This window comes from Manis javanica, chromosome 7 (assembly GCF_040802235.1).
Source record: "Manis javanica isolate MJ-LG chromosome 7, MJ_LKY, whole genome shotgun sequence".
In the NCBI taxonomy this organism is placed as follows: Eukaryota; Metazoa; Chordata; class Mammalia; order Pholidota; family Manidae; genus Manis; species Manis javanica.
This window is the reverse complement of record NC_133162.1, coordinates 25601735-25621407: the sequence shown is the minus strand read 5'-3', so window position 1 is coordinate 25621407 and position 19673 is coordinate 25601735. Positions and strand designations below refer to the sequence as shown.

At 37.5% G+C, this 19673-nt stretch overlaps 1 protein-coding gene across 8 annotated transcripts in view; it reads left to right on the top strand.

The window, feature by feature from the left end:
* The window catches only part of GBF1 (golgi brefeldin A resistant guanine nucleotide exchange factor 1), a 128829-nt gene that overhangs the window by 75142 nt on the left and 34014 nt on the right, over positions 1 to 19673 (top strand). For 7 of the 8 annotated variants that reach the window (XM_037001299.2, XM_037001298.2, XM_037001294.2 and 4 more), the window contains one exon: positions 16028 to 16159. In XM_037001299.2, the coding sequence (XP_036857194.2) occupies positions 16028 to 16159 (132 nt within the window). Of the gene's footprint in view, positions 1 to 849; positions 913 to 16027; positions 16160 to 19673 lie in introns of all 8 variants that reach the window. The other variant, XM_017673945.3, reaches the window with a different exon arrangement.

Below are 19673 nucleotides of genomic sequence, written 5' to 3'. Positions count from 1 at the left end.
GGAGATCTGGGATCTCCAATTTATATGGAATTGGGTAGACTTGGGTTCAAATCCCATCTCTGGGTAGTCTTGGGCAGTTATTCAACCTACTTGGACCTCCATTTTTCATCTATAAAATAGAGATAAAAACTTGTCTTACAGAGTTCTTCTGAGGGTTAAATGAAATGATGTGTGCAAGGTGCCTAGTACAGTGTGTGCCTTGCACATACTAGGCACTTGATGTAAGTTTGTTTTCTTCTCTAGTCTGGATTTTGAGGTATCTATTCTTTTATCTTGTGCCACGTTGGAACAGCCTCTCACATCTTAGATGTGTTGTTTTCTCCCTAAGTCTAACTCTTTATGTTAGAGGGGAGAAATCATTTCACATGATAGTCAAAATCCCAATGGGTCCTCAGTAGGCTAAAGGATGAGTTTCTATAACAGTGCTGAGAAGGATTACAAGGCTTTTCACATCTGATCCTGGAGGCCACATGAACTTTAAAATTATAAAATCATACAGTGATAAAACTAAAATGAATCATAGAGGTCATCTCCATTTTATAGAGAAAGAACTATGTCTTAGAGAAAGTCATGTCTTGTGTAAGGCCTCATGATAGAGCAGTGGCCATTCTGAAACTAGAGCTCTGATTTGTCTATTACTATGGTTATGATTTAATTTTTAGGACTGAGCTGTAAGTACTGAAGGCCTACCTTTTATTATATGTGAACTTTCTTCTAAATTGGAAACCTGATGATATTTTAGCAATGGGCAGTAAGCAATGTTGAAGACATTTCAGTGGTTCCTTTGGGGAGCAACAGGTCCCACTGAGGGTATATCAGTTACCACCTGAAAATCTCTTCTTTCCCCAGAGGTTGCCCAAGGGGCACTGAGGTGGCAGCTCAGCTGGCTGTTGAGCCTCTGCTCCTAGAATGGTGAGTTGGGAAGCAAATTTATTTCTTCTATTCTATATCTTCATTCTCCCAAATAATGCCAAGTAGGGGAGGCTAACTCTAAGCCCCCAGCTCTCTTTTCTTTTTTTAAATTGAGATATAATTAACACACAATAAAATGTAAAGACCTTAGGTGCTCACTTAAATAAATTTTGATAATTCTGTAAACCCAGGTAACCACCATAAAAAAAGATACAGAACAATTTCATCACTCCAGAAAATTTCCTCATGCCACCTTTAAATTATCCCCTGCACACATACACAAAACCACTTTCTGTGTTTTATTACATTACCGTAGATTAATTTTGTTTTTGTATTTCACATAAATGGAGTCATACAGGGTATACTCTCACATCTAGCTTCTTTTTACTTAGCATGTTTTTGCAATTCATCCATGTTGCATGTATCACTAGTTTTGTTTGTTTTTTAAATTTGTTTTGTTTTATTAATAGTATTCAATTGTATGGATAAACTGTAAGAGAATTTTTGTTCTTTTATTGAAGGACATTTGGATTTTTTCAGTTTTTGTCTATTATGAATAGACTGCTATAAACATTCATATATCAGTCTTTCTGTGAACAAATGTTTTAATTTCTCTTGGATAAATACTTAAGAGTTAAACTGCTGGATCATAGCGTAGATATGTCTTCAATTTTATAAGTAACAGTTCTGCAAAGTGGCTCTAGCCCCCAGTCTATCTTTCCCTCCCCTGAGGGGCTAGGCTTTTTAAATTGAGGATCTGGTAGAAGAGAACCCACATCATCAGGATCCCTGTTGCCAGAGCACAGTGGCCTGAATTGGACACTTAAAAAGCTGAAACAGGTGTTTGAAACCCTACTCCAGCCTCCCTGTTTCATGCCAGCCCTGAGAGGCTGGGACTTAGCCAGCAGAATTCAGACCTAATCTAATGGATGCTGGATTAGAGACTTTTGCAGGACATGGCTGCATAATAGTGTATATACATGACTCAATGCATTTGAAGCAGGTAAATGAATATCTTCATGTGGGAGAGGGGCCTTTGATGGCCCAAATGTTTCTTAAGCATGGAACGGTAGTCTGTGTACTCCCTCTTCACCCTTGCTTCTTACCCCACTTTTTCTCCTTGAAGCTGTGTGCAGTAGATCAGCACTTTCCTTAGTGACGTAAGTATTGCCAGGGGCCTTTTAGCCAGGTAGAATTTGGTATCCTGTGTGTCAAATATTATGGGAGATGAGTTTTTCCCTGATAATACCTTTTTAAAAATTTTTAATTTCTTTATCTTACCTAGGCCTTGGGAAACTAAATTTAATGGGACCAAGTTTAAAGTAAGAAATTGAAGGTTAGAATGTGGGCTTCCAAAACCAAATAACTTAATGTACCAAAGCAGTAGTTTATCTGACCATGCTCAGCAGGGTTGAAATTGATAAAAGTGTGATCTGTCTTTACAGGGCAGCATTAACTGAAGATTTCTAAAGAATAGGTTCCAATTAAGATTTTCTAATTTTAATTAGAAGAGCCCAGGTAGAGAAGAAATAGACTTTCTGTGCTAGTTTAGACTTTCCACAAACTCTTGAAGAGAAAGGGCTTTTCTAACTCAGGTCCACCTTCATAGGTGGCCATTCCCTTAAACCTAATCTGGCTATCTTCAAATCTCAGTCTTGGAAGGCAGGGCCTGGTACTGGACTGCATGATGTGGATGCTGTTCTTGGTGTAAGCTAGGTTGAGATTTGTATATTAAGATTCTTTCAATACCTTTTTTAAAAAAATTACCATGTAGTAAAATTGACTTTTTTTTTAGCATGCAGGTCTGTAAATGTTAACACATGCATAGATCCCTGTCACCACAGTGGCGATCAGGATACAGAACAGTTTCATTGCCCAGGGAACTCCCTCTGTTTTCCCTCTGCAGTCACACCCTATGCCTGTCAACCACTGATCTATGTTCCATCACCATAGTTTTATCAAGGAAGTCATATAAATGGAACCGTACAGTGCGTAACCTTTTGAAACTGGCTTCTTTCACTCAGTATGATACCTTTGAGATTCCTCTACTAAACTACCGCATAGATCAACAGCTTTTTCTCTTTTCATTGCTGAGGAGTATTCCATTGCACATATACACCTCTGTTTGTTTATCCATTCACTAGTTGAAGGACATTTGGTTTCTCCAAATTTTGGCCCAGTTTGGGCAATTATGAATAGAGCCGCTATAAATATTTGTGTACAGGTTTTTGTGTGGAGAACACTGGTTTTCATTTCTCTAGGATAAACACCCAGGAGCAGGATTCCTAGGTCAAAGGGTATGTTTAGCTTTGTAAGAAACCGCCAAACCGATTTCCAGAGTCTCTGTACCACTTTGCATTCCCACTAGCAATGAGAATTTTAGTTTCTCCACATCCTCTCCTTACTTGGTATTTTCAGTATTTTTATTTAAACCATTCTAGTAGGTAGGCAGTGGTATCTATCTCCACATGGGTTAAATTTGCATTTCCCTAATGGCTGGTGACAGCGAACATCTTTTTCATGTGCTTATTTGCCATCCATGTATCCTTTTTGGTGATGTGTCTAAATCTTTTGTCCATGTTTTAATTGAATTGTTTGTTTTCTTACTGTTGAGTTTACAGACCTCTTTATCTATTCTAGATTCAAGTCCTTTATTGGCAATACAATTATTTACGAATAATTTACGAGTATTTTCTCCCAGTCTGTAGCTTGTCTTTTCAGTCTCTTTAAAAGTATCTCTCATAGAAAAACATTTTTACTTTTGATGAAGTCTAGTGTTTTTTTCTTTTGTGCATTGTGCTTTTGGTATATCATATCTAAGTACTCTTTGCCTAATACCAGGTCACAAAAATTTTTCCTGTTCTAAAAGGTATAAAGACTTACGCTTTTCATTCCCATCTATGATTTATTTTGAGTAAATTTTTGTATGATGTGTGAGCTTTAGATTGAGCATTTTTTGTTTTTCTGGTTTTGTTTGTATATGGATGTCTAATTGCTCTAACACCATATGTTACAATCAGTGCTTTTTTATATACCAGATTCTCTTTAGAACTGTACCTTCTTTAGGAAAGAAGGAATTACAAAAGATTCGCTCTTGGGTTCCTCCTTTTTTCCAGCAATCATCCTGGTTCTAGTTCCTTGTTTCCTTCTGAGTCTTTTGAATTTGGGTTTGTTTTTAATGCCATGTAGTGGAACACTCTTTATTTGTAAATTGATTGAGCATAAAGTATTTCATTATAAAGTGACCATCCATCCCAAGGAGGCATGTGGACTGTAAAAAATATTAAATGTGCACTCTAGCTGGAATGCAACTTTACCAGAATAATGAAGCTTTTGTATTATGTGCAGTTGGGATAAAACAAGAGACAGAAAGAGACGGATATTGGGGGAACAGATGTTGGTTGAACCTGGGTTCTGTCCCATGTTTTCTGAAGTTGTTCACCAATCCTGTCAGGATTGCTCCTCCAGATTCAACTGTCTTGAAGGTTCTCTGGGCACCTTTCAGAACAAAAAAATGCATGTCTTCTCAGAGTACTGCTGTTCCCAGCGACTTTGTTTATTTTCCAGCTAACAGACATGTCTTTAGAGACAGCAATGACAAGTGTTTAGAGTACTTGTTTTGGCCCTTATGGGTTACATTTTTGATGCCTTTGTTTTCCCCATCTGTAAAATGGGAAATGTCCCCTTATCAAGTTCTTGAGTCCATTAACACAAAGGGCAGCTGAAGCAAATTCCTCAGTCTTAGTGTCACTAAGAATTTATGATATGCTGCTGTAGAAACCATTTCCTACTGTTGGAGAAAGGTAAATAAGTAGGATTCTGTATACTTATGGGACAGAGAGAGGTTGCTTACCAGTCCCATAATTGATACTCTTTGGGGATTCTCTGATTCTTCTGTAGAAGCTTTGGCTGTTGTCAGTCTTTCCCATCATCTGAAGATTTTGCTGATGTCAATTCAGAATTTAGTCCTCTTTTATTTCCCTTTATTTCCCCTCAAGACCTCTAGAAAAGACCTGTTAGGGTCGTAATTGATAATAAACCTACAATTGTCTTCTAATCTTGCTGCCATTGAACACTGAAATTTTTTACTAGACTACAAGAGGTATTTGGATTGAAAAAGTTGCTCCAGTTGTAATGACTGCATAAAGCTGGGGTCATTTGTTCTGTTTTAAAGTATAGCAATAGAAATTTTTTATTTCTCTTGGGCTTTCAAATTGCCTGCCTAAGTTTGGGTTTGGTCTCATACAATGCATGCAGAAAACAAGGCAGAATAAAGGACCACAGCAGCTCTGGTTTGCCTGTATGTTACAGCCTAATTGCTGTCCTTTCAATATGTGCCAATTTCATCTAGAAGGAAGAGAACTAGTGGTTTTAGAGTTGATACATATCAAACCACGCTCTCAGTAAGACAGATCAGTCTGTCCTTAGGCATCTGGTATATGTTTGAGGCTAGTCCCTGTGGGCCTCATTTAGTCCTGTTGGCCTTGTTTAAAGGGCCTCACTCTTCCTCTTGGATTAGGAGGGAACCTGGGCAAACCTAATGTCTAATCTGTGTGCCAGTACTAACTAAAACCATGAACTAACTGTGTTTAGTCATTGGTTAGGAGGAAGAAAGAAGCAGAAGAAACTTCAATTTTAGGATAGTTAAGTTTTAAAATTTTTATTTGCCATTCAGTTCATGCGGTTAATATATCTAGTAGAAAACCTGTAGCAGCATGGTATAATATTTAAGAACATAATGCAGTGTTTGAGAGCATGGACTTTTAAGTCCAGAACAGACCTGGGTTTAAATTCTCTCTTCCATTTACTGTGTGACCTTGGGCAAGTTACTTAATTTCTTAGAGCCTTGGTTTACTTACCTGTAAAATGGGAACAGTAATACTATTTCTCAGGGCTATTAAGGATAAAATAAATGATCTATTTATAGTAATTATGTTTAATAATCTATGTAGCTGAGAAGACAAGTAGTGATTCTATAGCATCTTACTACACTGATGGACAGTGACTGCAATGGGGTGGTGGTATGGACTTGATAATATGGGTGAATGTAGTAACTACAATGTTGCTCATGTGAAACCTTTGTAAGATTGTATATCAATGATACCTTAATAAAAAAAAATCTACGTAGCTGTTACTAATGTCTGAGTCAAATTAAGGTTGTTGTCCTGCGTAGTTGAATGGGATTCTTGTAAGGGTGGTGGTAGCAGCTCCTAGCAGCAAGTTAAACTGGCTCTTTAGCAGGAATACCCAAGATGGGAAGCTCATTTCTCTTCCACTCAGGATTCATGCATCATATTAGAGAAGTCACGCAGTAAACTATTTTCCCACGTGTTATGTTGTCTTTAAGTGCCTGGCTTGTCTTCTGAAAGTAAAGGCTAAATCTGACCTCAGGCAGGCCAGGGTGGCCAACAAAGAGGAGGTGGTAAAAGTGAAGATTTCAGGAGCAAAGACTGACTGAAAGCAGCCTGCTATTGTCTCTATATGCTGTCCGGCATTTCAATCCTGAAAAAAATACATCTTCCTGTCCTCTCCCTAAGGAGTGAGGGACCTGTTATAGGGACGGATAGGTGGCCTAGGTCCCAGCAAGGTGTTTGAGTCAGAGAGCTTATGTAAATGCCATAAACTCTTTTTCTTTCTTGGTTATCTTGAACATTTTTGGGCCAGATATCTGGGGAGAAGTTCTTATGTCATCTCTGGCTTAGGTTGGGACCTCATGAACATGACCTTCTATAAATTATCAACGACAGTTCAGGGGAAAATATAAAACTGTGATTTGTAATCCTTGGGATTTTCAAACTTCCAGTAAACCCTCAAGATGCTTTTAAGTTCAGGAATTGCTCATGTTTAATCAGAAAGAGGGTAAAGTTTAGTTTTGTGGTTTATAAAAACAGGTTGAGTTGGTCTTTGAGGGCTAGATCAACCTGGAAAATTAATACCAAAGATATTTTTAGAGGATTAAGTGTTAGACATAATTTGCCTTTCTTAGTGTAGGGTGGTTGGTTTATCTTATATTGCTGGCCCTAGGTGGAACCATGGACCCACCTTGTACCTGGATTCAGTAGTGATTAAACTACCAACATACTTTATCTGTTAAAGGGCCATAATATCAAAGGTAATCTCCCCAACCCTCAATCTAAAGGCACCTTGAGAAACTGAGCATTTGTTTGAAAAAAGGAAACAGATTTGGAAAAATCTTGGGTGAGAGTTGAAAAAAGAGAATCCACTGTCAGTAGCTTAGACAAACAAACTGGCATGGTTTCTCTGCAGGCTACCTTTGTAATAGACTGCCTGCATTCCTATGCATTCACTCTCAAACTGTACATTGCATTTAGAATACAACAGGAATCTAAAGGCATCTTAAATAATTTAGTTAAACTACTACCACCACCCTTTCTTCTGGAAAACCCTGTGAATGAGGAAATTATGACCCAGGGAAAGTGAAGTGTTCTTGCTCACAGCCACGTAGTCAGTGACAGACCAAGCCTGCACCTACTGTGTTTCTTTATTTAATTTTTCCTGTAAGTACAGGGCAGGAGTATGAAGTCTTGTCTGAGTTTGACCTTAAGCCTAGACTAAGTAATACTTATTTCTCTGCCCTTTGTGATTTGGCAGTCCTCTCTCAAGTCAGTTCCTGAAATCAAACCTAAATCACCATGTAATCATTCGAGGTCTGGAAATAAAGGTATGACAGGTGTGGCAGATATTCCAGTGGCTTCTGGCTTCACCAAAGTTTAGTTTTGCCCATCCTTTGGACCACTAATCTTGATGTCTCCTAGTGATCAAAAAGGCACAGCTCCTTCCTATTGAACTGAACTTACAGTAAGCAAAAAATTCCATATGCAAATTGTTCTCAATTTTACTTGACTTTTTACAAGAAATTATCCTAGGCATGGCATAGTCAGAAAAGTAGCATATGGGGGCCTAACACTAAAATGCAATGTGTAGGCATAGACAGAAATGCCAAAAACCAAAAAGCTTTTTTTATGCTCAAATAATTTTTTCCTGTATCTCTGGATACAGAAATGGCAAGGGGGTAAATGAACTAGACCTCTGTTTTTATCATGCTGTGATTTATTAGTCTATTACACATGATCCCTCTTGTGAATGATGATCTTCTGCCTCCAGGAACATGAGCCAATATTTGCAAGCTGAAGAACTAAGATGGGAGCAGGCTGGTGACCCTCTAGAAAGCAAGAAGTAGGCTCTGAGGGCAAAAGGGTCGAGACAGGCATTTCTGAAGCCAAATGTTGTTGAAATAATATACCACAGACCTTTTTCCTTGTCAGCATAATCCAATTGAGAATGCCCAACCGCCCCTGATAAGAGTCAATCAGGAGTGAAGAGCTTTGCTACCAGGGAAAGCAGCTTATGTGTGCAGTTTGGCTCAGGAATGTGCCAGCCCAATGTTGGCCAAATGAGAAAAGGCTGCTGTTGGCTGGAGAACACAGCCTCCTGGGAGGATGAGGACTGCTCCCCTGAAGGCTAAGAAGAAAATGTTCTCTTTTGTCTTAAGGACAGTGCTTGATGCCACGTGTTAAAGCCTTTGACACGGATTATCAGAGAGGGTGGCAGCTCTGACATGAAGAGAAAACAATGTCAGGATTCACCCACTTCTGAACAGGTCATCTCATCATCTGAGAAGATAGAACACTTGGACATCTGCAGATTCTCAAACTGACATTAGGCTAAGTTGAGACTTCTCCATTTTAATGTTCTAATATAGGGAATTGAGCTCCCTGCTCACTGGTGTTAAACAGAGTATGAGCAGAAAACCACCAAGACATCTATCTCTAAAGGGCTTTCACTTTGCTTTTGTATTAAACTGGCCTTGAGAGCATCTCGAAAAATGGTTTAATAATTCTTACTGTAATTGTTCTTGTTTAGCACTGACTAGCCGAAGTTAGACCTGGGTTTGATTTTAGAAGCAGGTGATTTTACTTTATTCCATGCATTATACCACATGTTTTACATGCTGTAAATGAAGGTAGTCCTAGAAGGGGAGTTGAATTTCCCCTCCTCCTTGTACCCATTCCTTTTTTTTCCTTCCCATCTTAGAACATGAACCAGTCACCTTCAGAGCACCCCTCTACCTGATCTGCACTCTCTGTGTACTGGACTGTTTGTGCCTTGAGGTTGACAGCCTTCCAGAGCGGGAATTTTGGCTGGTTGGCAGGGGTGTCCGATGTCTCCTTGGTTGTGAAATTACTCAGCCTGCTCACTATGAGCAGTATATGGCACCTTTCCCCTGAAAGACTGAGGCAGCTCTTTTCACTCTTCTGAAGATGTACACAACTGAATCTCAGTCCCCAGTAGGCCAAGCCAGGAGGTAGAACACCAGGAACTTTTCTGTTCTGGCTTCATAAAAAGTAGTAGAGTTGAATGTCCAGGAGCACAGATTTTGGAGTCAGATGGACTTGGGTTGATTCCTGTTTCCACCACTTGCTAGTTATATGATCTTAACTAGTGGGTAGATCTACTTTTCCTTTTTAGGTCTCATTTTCATCTTCAAGATCTGGATAAGTATGAAGACAAAAGGTATATAAAGTGCTTAGCACATGGCATGGCACAAGTAATAAATGATAGCTCCTATTATTATTTTGATCTCTTCTAAAAGGAAGATGAATATTTCAGTTATTCATTAAAAAGAGATGCTTCCTCTGATAACTGTATATACCTCTGATAACTATGTATACACTGAAGAAAGCTGAAATCCTCAGAAATTAAAAGAGCTATCCCAAATTTTACCATATATAAATAACAACCACCAGTTAGTTATCTTGGTATTTATCCTTAACTTGTGCCCTTTTATGTATGGTTTAGTATCAAAGATAGAAGGCTTATCTTTGAGGTTTTTGATATTTACTTAAGTCTTAAGAAATGAACTCTTAAGAAAGAGCATCAGAACTGGGACTGTAGAGCTAAAAAACTAGTAAATATCTTAGTTACGTTTATTGCACATTTACTTTTTTCCATGCATTATACATGTTTTACATGGATTAAATGAGATAATATATGTAAGTTGTTGAGCACAGTGCCTGGTACATAGTATATATTCATTAAGTTTTAGCTGCTATTACTTATTTTTAAATGTAATTTATTTTAGTTCTCTAACACTCATTTTGCAGGTGATAAAGTACAGGCTTAGAAAAGTTATGCATCTGTCACAGAGCCATTAAGTTGCAGAACTGGAATTGAAACACTACTCAAAAGCCCATGTTTTTAACTCAAAGCCTCAACTTCTAGTGCTGGTTCCAACACTAAACTGGCTTTGTGGCATTGTACAAATTATTTAACTTCCCTAAATCTTGATTAACTCATTTGTAAGTTATTTGTAGGGACTGTTTTAGCTACAATATCCTAGGATTTGGAGGATTTTCTGGAATGGTTAGTTAAAATTTTTATAGAGCACTATTACTCAAAGTATAATCTCTAAATTGTTCCAGGTTCACAAACTGCTGTTTAGTACACAATGGCATATGTACAAAAATTGAGAGAAAACACTTAGAAATTTTTATAACATCTTGGCAGTAATTTATGTATGTTGATTTTTTTTTTACTTTTTTAAATTGAGGTATCATTGATAGATAGTCTTGTATTGGTTTCAAGTATACAACATAGTGGTTCAACAGTTAACAATATTAAAATCTTCACCTTGACTAGTGCAGTTTGTATGTTGATTGTAATAATGAAAAAGTAGAGTTTGTATTATGTTTTTGTTTTTTAAATTTCATTTTCTAGTAATTTATTTTATTGTAGTTTATAAAACTATGGGTTTGGAATGCACTGACATAGAGGAAAAAAAATTGGCCCTTCACCAGAGAGAGTTTGGGATGTACTATTCTAGAGGACCATTTGAACATCTTACCAGGATTATGAATCTAAAATTTGGCTTTTAAAAAAATTACATGTTTACAAAGAGGAACCCCTTAAATCAGAAATGTCCTTACTAATGGTACCCTCCTAGGAGCATAACCTCCCCTGCCATGTGCCTCCTGTCCCGCCAGAAGCTACAGGAATTGCACCTGTTAGAGCTTCCCTGATCCTCCTAGCAAACAGCAGTTGAACCTAGAAAGCAAAACTCCAATTCTGCCTACACCAAACTCCCTTGGGAAGGTTAATTTTATATACCATGATTCTCTCTTTTTGGAGGGGTGGAGGAGTTAGTCAGGGTGATAGTCAAGATTCCTGGTGGACTCGTTAAAATGTTTTCTATCACTGAGTTTCCATGAATCATTGACTCACAAAATGAAAGAGCTGGAATGAATGTATTTTAGCATTCACAGATTCCAAATACCAAATTTGACAGATGAGCTTGGGTATCCATATGCCTGGCTATTGGTAGAAGTGAGACTAATGATCCCTTGTCCATTGACTGGACTATATACTGTCAGAGTCACATCCAGAGTGTCCATAGGACTATGTCCAAACTTCTGTATGTGATCACTGCTGCCTCCCTCCAAGCCTCTCAGTTCCATATTCAGCTGTTTTGTCTTAAGAAGCAGAAGATTAGCAAATCAAACCTACCCATATATAAAAAGAATAATATACCAAGACAAAGTGAAATGTATTCTGGGAATTCAAGGCTGATTCAATATCTGAAAATCAATTAATCTGTCATAGTAACATTCTAAAGAAGAAAAACCACATGATCATATCGATTGATGAAGAAAAGGCACTTGGCAAAGTATAACATCCATTCATGATAATAAACATCTACAAAAAAACTTATGGCTAACATCATACTTTACGGAGAAACACTGAATATGTTTACTCTAAAATTGGGAACAAGGCAAGACATCTACTTTCATAGTACTGTATGTCCTAGCCAATGAAAAGAATCAAGAAAAGAAAAGGCATGTAAATTGGAAAGGAAGAAATAAAACTGTCACTATTTGCAGATAACATAATTGTCTATGTAGAAAACACCAGGAAATAATAATTAAAGAAAAGTCCTAGAATAAATGAGTTTAGTAAGGTCACAGGAAACAAGGTCAACACATAAAAATCAATCATATTTCTACATACTTATAGTGAACATCAGGAAATGGAAATTAAAATACTATTTGCAAACATGCCAAGCAAAATTAAATACTTAGGTATAGATCTAACAAAACATACATGGAACCTGAATGCTGAAAACTACATCACACTGATGAAAGAAATCAGGAAGATCTAAATATAGAGATACACCATGTGCATGGATTGGTAGGCACACCATAGTAAAGATCTCATTTCTCCCCAGACTGATTTGTAGACTCAGTGCAATCAATCTCCCAACAAAATTTCTTGTCAATATGGACAGGCTTACATATTTTTAAATAATTATACATTTTTTTTTTAATTAAAGTATCATTGATAGACAATCTTGTGTTGGTTTAAAATATACAACACAGTGGTTCAACAGTTACCCATATTATTAAATCCTTACCCCCTCTAGTGTGGTCACTATCAATGTAGTAAAACCATTAACTGTATTCTCCATGCTGTACTACCATCCCCATGACCAACCTATATTGTGATTGCAAATTATTGTGACTCTTAATCCCCTTCTCCCTTTCCCCCAACCCTCCCCACACCTTCCCCTAGTCACTTCTTAGTGTCTATATGAGTCTACTGCTATTTTGTTCCTTTTGTTTTGCTTTGTTTTTATACTCCACAAACAAGTAAAATCATTTAGTATTTTTTTCTCTGCCTGGTTTATTTCACTGAGCATAATGCCCTCTAGATCCATCCATGTTGTTGCAAATGGGAGAATTTCTATTTATTGATGAATAATATTCCATTGTGTATATGTACCATATCTTCTTTATCCAATTATTGATGAACACTTAAGATTGTTTCCGTATCTTGGCTATTGTAAATAGTGCAGCAATAAACATATGGGTGAATACGACAGGCCTACCTTAAAATTGAAATGGAAAGGCAAAGGAACTAGAATACTGACAATGGTATTGAAAAAAGAAGAATGATATGGAGAGATCACACAACCTGGTTTTAAGACTTAGAATAGAACTATAGTAATCAAGACAATGTGATACTATCAGAGAGTTAGACACACGTCAGTGAAACCAGAAGAGAAAACCCAGAATAGATTCACACAAACAAGGCCATCTGATTTTTGACAAAGGTACAAAGACAACTCAGTGAAGGATCTTTTTTTCAACAGATACTGTTGGAACAATTGGACATCCATATGCAAACAAAACCAGAAAAACAAAAAATGCTCAATCTAAAGCTCACACATTATACAAAAATTTACTCAAAATAAATCATAGATGGGAATGAAAAGCGTAAGTCTTTATACCTTTTAGAACAGGAAAAATTTTTGTGACCTGGTATTAGGCAAAGAGTACTTAGATATGATATACCAAAAGCACAATGCACAAAAGAAAAAAACACTAGACTTCATCAAAAGTAAAAATGTTTTTCTATGAGAGATACTTTTAAAGAGACTGAAAAGACAAGCTACAGACTGGGAGAAAATACTCGTAAATTATTCGTAAATAATTGTATTGCCAATAAAGGACTTGAATCTAGAATAGATAAAGAGGTCTGTAAACTCAACAGTAAGAAAACAAACAATTCAATTAAAACATGGACAAAAGATTTAGACACATCACCAAAAAGGATACATGGATGGCAAATAAGCACATGAAAAAGATGTTCGCTGTCACCAGCCATTAGGGAAATGCAAATTTAACCCATGTGGAGATAGATACCACTGCCTACCTACTAGAATGGTTTAAATAAAAATACTGAAAATACCAAGTAAGGAGAGGATGTGGAGAAACTAAAATTCTCATTGCTAGTGGGAATGCAAAGTGGTACAGAGACTCTGGAAATCGGTTTGGCGGTTTCTTACAAAGCTAAACATACCCTTTGACCTAGGAATCCTGCTCCTGGGTGTTTATCCTAGAGAAATGAAAACCAGTGTTCTCCACACAAAAACCTGTACACAAATATTTATAGCGGCTCTATTCATAATTGCCCAAACTGGGCCAAAATTTGGAGAAACCAAATGTCCTTCAACTAGTGAATGGATAAACAAACAGAGGTGTATATGTGCAATGGAATACTCCTCAGCAATGAAAAGGGAACAAGCTGTTGATCTATGCGGTAGTTTAGTAGAGGAATCTCAAAGGTATCATACTGAGTGAAAGAAGCCAGTTTCAAAAGGTTACGCACTGTATGGTTCCATTTATATGACTTCCTTGATAAAACTATGGTGATGGAACATAGATCAGTGGTTGACAGGCATAGGATGTGACTGCAGAGGGAAAACAGAGGGAGTTCCCTGGGCAATGAAACTGTTCTGTATCCTGATCACCACTGTGGTGACAGGGATCTATGCATGTGTTAACATTTATACAACTCTATACCAAAGAGTCAGTTTAATTTTACCAAATTAGAAAAAAAAAATTTTTTTTAAGAGTCAGAATGCGGATGGCCCTGACTATCACACCATGGCTGTAAAATTACCCCAGTGTTTCACCATGAAGGAAGGCATGAAGCAAGTGTAGTTACAGCAACTGGATGAAAGCTCAGAAAATCTGTTGCCTGTCCCACATCTCAAAGATTTTTTTTTCCATCTAGACTTTTATATCTCAAATATACCAAACATGACCATTTAAAAAATTACAGACTGAATTGTATGTAATATAGTTGTGTTCCTATGGCAGCAAGACTAGAGACTTCAAATTTGTAAATGTTCTTTTAAAAGTATTTTATGTATTTCATTTCTTCCAAGTATTTCTATTCCTTCCATCTCAACCCTCTAGCACCTCACACATTCAAAGGTTTTTCTCTAGGCTTTTTCTGCGAATTGTACATTTCTAGGTGGGAGTAGTGGGGGATGAGAAGCAGGTTTTATACAGCTGATGTGATCACTGTACAGACAAGCTCAGAAAATGCTACCCAATCTGCCAATTAATTAAAGCATTAATCTGAGGAGCAGCCGGGCGCAGGGAATGTTTACCCAGAGAGGGGGGTGGTAGACTTTGACTGGGAAGCTCCTTTCATTTGCATGAAAATGAAGGTGCTTAGGAAACCCAGCTTCCTTTTGTCTCTAAAAGTGGGCAGGCTTGATCAAGTGCCTAAATCTTTCTGGCCTATTTAGGAAGATGTTTAGGGATCTAGTCCTGGAAAAATGAAAGCAGAGCAGACTCTAGAGAAACAAACCTTGGATCGAGTAAGGTAGGGAGCAAGTCCAGTGTAGTGTAGCTTCTTAGACCTGGAATGAAATATAAATTCAGGAGTATGTGCTGATAATTAGGTAGAATACATATAATGGTTTTACAAGTTTTAGAACCATATATATAGACTGATTTCAAATCCCAACTCTGCTTCTTATTGGCTGTGTGATTTGAGGTCAGTCATGTATTTTATCTGAACCTTTTTTTCCTCATCTGTAAAATAAAGATTATGAAATGCCCCTTCATTTCAAGGCAGTTAGCCCTCTGCTTGTTGTAGGCAGAAGGGAGGCTGAAGAGTGGATAGGGGCTTCCAAGATTACAAACTGCCTCCATGAGTAGGGATAGCCCAACTTTTTGTTCTTTCTAGGTTTATTTTTCAGGAAGGGACTGTAAACCTCAAGTTTTCCTCTTGCCTTCTGGGGATGTACCACATTCTTTTAAGAGAAGTGACCTTGACTATAACAGCAAAAGACATAAAAGACAGCAGCTCATCCTGGGATCTCTTTGGCCATGATGGCTGCACTCTAGATGAGGTTTACCTGTGTGTCACTAGGGAGGGTGGTGAGTTGGACATGGAAAACTGACCCATCTATATTTACTGGTATTAAAGAATTACTGTTAATTTTTCTAATTGTGGTAAAATATATATAACATAAAATATACCATCTTAAACATTTTGTCAATTTTTCAAGCATGATGATGCTACTGTGGTTTTTTAAGCTACTTAATTTTTAGAGCTACATACTAAAAATTTTACAGATAAAATGTATAGTGTCTGGGATTTGATTCAAGGTAATCTAGAGGGAGGAAGATTGATCCAACAACTAAGAATCCTAGCATCAAGGCTCACAGATAAGGGCCATTTTCTAGGGCTTAGCTTTTTGTTAGATGGCATCTCTTCATTCCTGTTTCTTTTCTTGCAGAACTCTCACAAATTGAGCCCAATGTGTTCCTTCGTCCATTTCTGGAAGTAATTCGCTCTGAAGATACCACTGGCCCTATCACTGGACTGGCGCTCACTTCTGTCAACAAGTTCCTCTCCTATGTGCTTATAGGTGAGAGCTCAGACTTTGTTGGATGACCCCAGTGCTTCTAGTCGGGCTTTCAGCAATGAGCTGGTGATACTGGAAAATTTTTCCCAGTCATGTTTCCTTGTAGAAGAGGAATAGGATTGTTTTTGGTTCCTCTTCATGCTGTTTGACTCAGTTTGTGCAGAGTGCAGAGGAAGGGTAGGTTTCCTTGAGACTCTGGTTTCTTCATGATTTGTTGGGGGGAGTTAAGGGTATGGTTCCCTTTGAGGTTTGTTTTTGGTTTGGTTAATTTTTAAATTTATTTTTCAAATATAATACATTATTATTTTAAGAAGTTAAACAAAGTGTATTAAAAAAATGATCTTTCCTCTTTCTCAGTGGTCCTCCCCTTCTTTAGATAAATAATGTTAATAGGCTGGTTTGAATCTTTCTGTACCTTTCTCTACATGCATATAAATATATATAAAGTATCACCTTTTAAAAAATAGGATTATGTGCTACACATTTTCTTCTTAATAGTATTAACTCAGAAAATATATATGATAGTTTTCCATCTGATTTTTTTCTTTTGTCTACCAGTTTTATTGAGATATAATTGACGTATAACATACTAGTTTAAGGTATACTACATAATTAGACATATTTATTTACTGAAATATCATTGATATACAATCTTATATTGGTTTTAAGTATACAAGGCAGTAGTTCAACAGTTACCCATATTATTAAATCCTCACCCCCCACTACTGCAGTTACTATCTATCAACATAGGAAGATGTTACATCTCCATGCTGCACCACTGTCCCCACGACCAACTTCTATATGATTGAGGATTTTTGTGCCCCTTTATCCCCCTCACCCTCCCCACCTTCCCACCCCTACCCTTCCCCCCATGGTAACCACCAGTCACTTCTCAGTGAATTAGACATGTTTATATATGGCCAAATGATTACCACAATAAGTTTAGTTAACATTCATCACCTCACATAGTTACAAGTTCTTTTTCTTATGATGAGAACTCTTTGTTTTCTATATCATTAATCTACAATTACATGAGGAACATTATGGTTACTAGACTCCCCCCATCACCAAGTCCCCCCCATATACCCCATTACAGTCACTGTCCATCAGCATAGTAAGATGCTATAGAATCACTACTTGTCTTCTCTGTGTTGTACAACCCTCCCCGTACCCCACCCCTACATTATGTCTGCTAACAGTAATGCCCCTTTTATTTTTCCCCTTATCCCTCCCTTCCCACCATCATCCCCAGTCCCTTTCCCTTTGGTAACTGTTGGTCCATTCTTGGGTTCTGTGAGTCTGCTGCTGTTTTTTTCCTTCAGTTTTTTTCTTTGTTCTTATACTCCATATATGAGTGAAATTATTTGGTACTTGTCTTTTTCCACCTGGTTTATTTCACTGAGCATAATACCCTCTAGCTCCATCCATGTTGTTGCAAATGGTAGGATTGTAATGAGAACTTTTAAGATCAACTCTCTTAGCAACTTTCAAACATATAATACAGTATTATTAACTATAGTCACTACACTTAATTACACCCTCAGAACTTACTAATCTTAAATCTGTTAAGTGTGTATATTTTTTTTATTGTGGCAAAATATGTATAATATAAGATGTCATTTTTATCATTTTTAAGTATATAATTCAGTGGTGTTAATTACATTCACAATGTTGCACAACCATCACCACCATCTATTTCTTAAACTTTTTCCTCACACCAAAAAGAAACTCTAACCATTAAGTAATGATACACCATTTCCCCCTTCCCTCAACCCCTGGTAAGATTTTTTTGTTCTTAGTACCCATATAATTTCCAAGTATAGATATAGCACAATTCATTTTATTGTTTTCTTATTAATATTTAATATTTAGGTTGTTTCCTATTTTGAGCCATCATAAATAATGCTGAAATAAGCATCCTGTTCATATGTCCTCATTTCTTTTTTTTTCTTCTTTTCCTAATTGAAGTATCATTGATATATAATCCTATATTGGTCTCAAGTATACAACACAGTGGTTCAACAGTTACGTATATTATCAAATCCTCACCCCCATTAGTGCAGTTACTTTCTGTCAACATGGAAGATGTTAAAGAATCACATGTCCTTATTTATTAATTTTCCTTTTGTATAACAGATCCCTGTACTTGAAATTTCTGGATTAGAGGCCATGTGCATATTACATTTTCATAGGTACTACCATGTTGCCTTCCCAAAAAATTACCACATTCACACTTTAAACAGTAATGTTTGAGAGTTTCCATTTCCCCATCCTGGCATCAGCACTGAATATTATTAGTATTCTTTATTTGTGCTAATTTGGTAGGTGAAAACTGTATTTTGTTGTTTTATTTCCTTGAGATTGAACATTTTAATTTCTTCTCCTTATTGTTTTTGTTTTTCTTGTCTATTTGTAGGAGCTCTTTGTATAGTGGAGATATTAACCCATTGTTTGTCACAGTAGTACACATGTTTTCTCCCCGTGTAGTCCAAATATTTTTTTTATTAAGATATCATTGATATACATTCCTATGAAGGTTTCACAGAAAAACAATGTGGTTGCTACATTCACCCATATTATCGAGTGCCCCCCAATACCCCATTGCAGTCACTGTCCATCAGTGTAGTAAGATGCCAGAGAGTCACTGCTTGTCTTCTCTGTGAGTGTAGCCCAAATATTTTACCCAATCTATTGGTTATCTCTGAATTTGTTTATATTTTCTTTTTTTATTTCCTTTTTAGTTGGTATTGTCACTCAGGATCCTGAAATCCTTTTCCCCTATTGCCAGTCCATGTGCAAGGGTGAGGAACATAGGAAAGTGAAAGGGTGAGGAACTGGCAGCTGTTTTTGTTTTGAAGTAGGGAGAGAAGAAAAGAGATAGCTCAGGCTCTAGCTAGCCAGAAAGGAAAATGACTTTTAGTTCAGGGGAAGAAAACTCTTTATCTTTTCTAGAAAGTTGGATTTGCTTAGCTAAAGCATTCTGGATCCTGAGCAGGAGTCCTGGGTGCCAGCTAGGTTCTGAATGGATGCATCAGTCTCTCCAGGCATCCTAGTCCTAGCTTTATACTTTTCCTAAGCACAGATCGGGCGCAGCTACTTCCAGCCTTGTCCTGAGCACCACCTGCAGGTCATCTTTCTTCATGGCCTCTAGCAGCTGCCCTCTGTGCTTTTTCCCTCTGTTCTCTTGTCAGTGTACTCCCTCCCCTTCCTGGGCTTGGCAGACAAGCTGGTCATTGGAGACCTCAGGCCAGCTGGTCATTGGAGTTTCCTGTGGTGGGAAAAGAGAATGCTGGAGGTGGTGATTGCAGTGGGCATGAGAAAAGGGGCAGGAAGGAGTGTATGAAAGCAGAAGGCAAAGAAGATGAGATTGGCACATTTCCCTGCAGTCTGCTCCAGAGTGGCCATTCTAAGGAAGGGGCCTGGAGAAGACAAGGTCTGCTAAGTGAACCCAAGCCAAATGATCTTCTGTTTAGGCTGCCCTTCTAAAAGAACTATCTTGCACCCCTTGTATGTATCC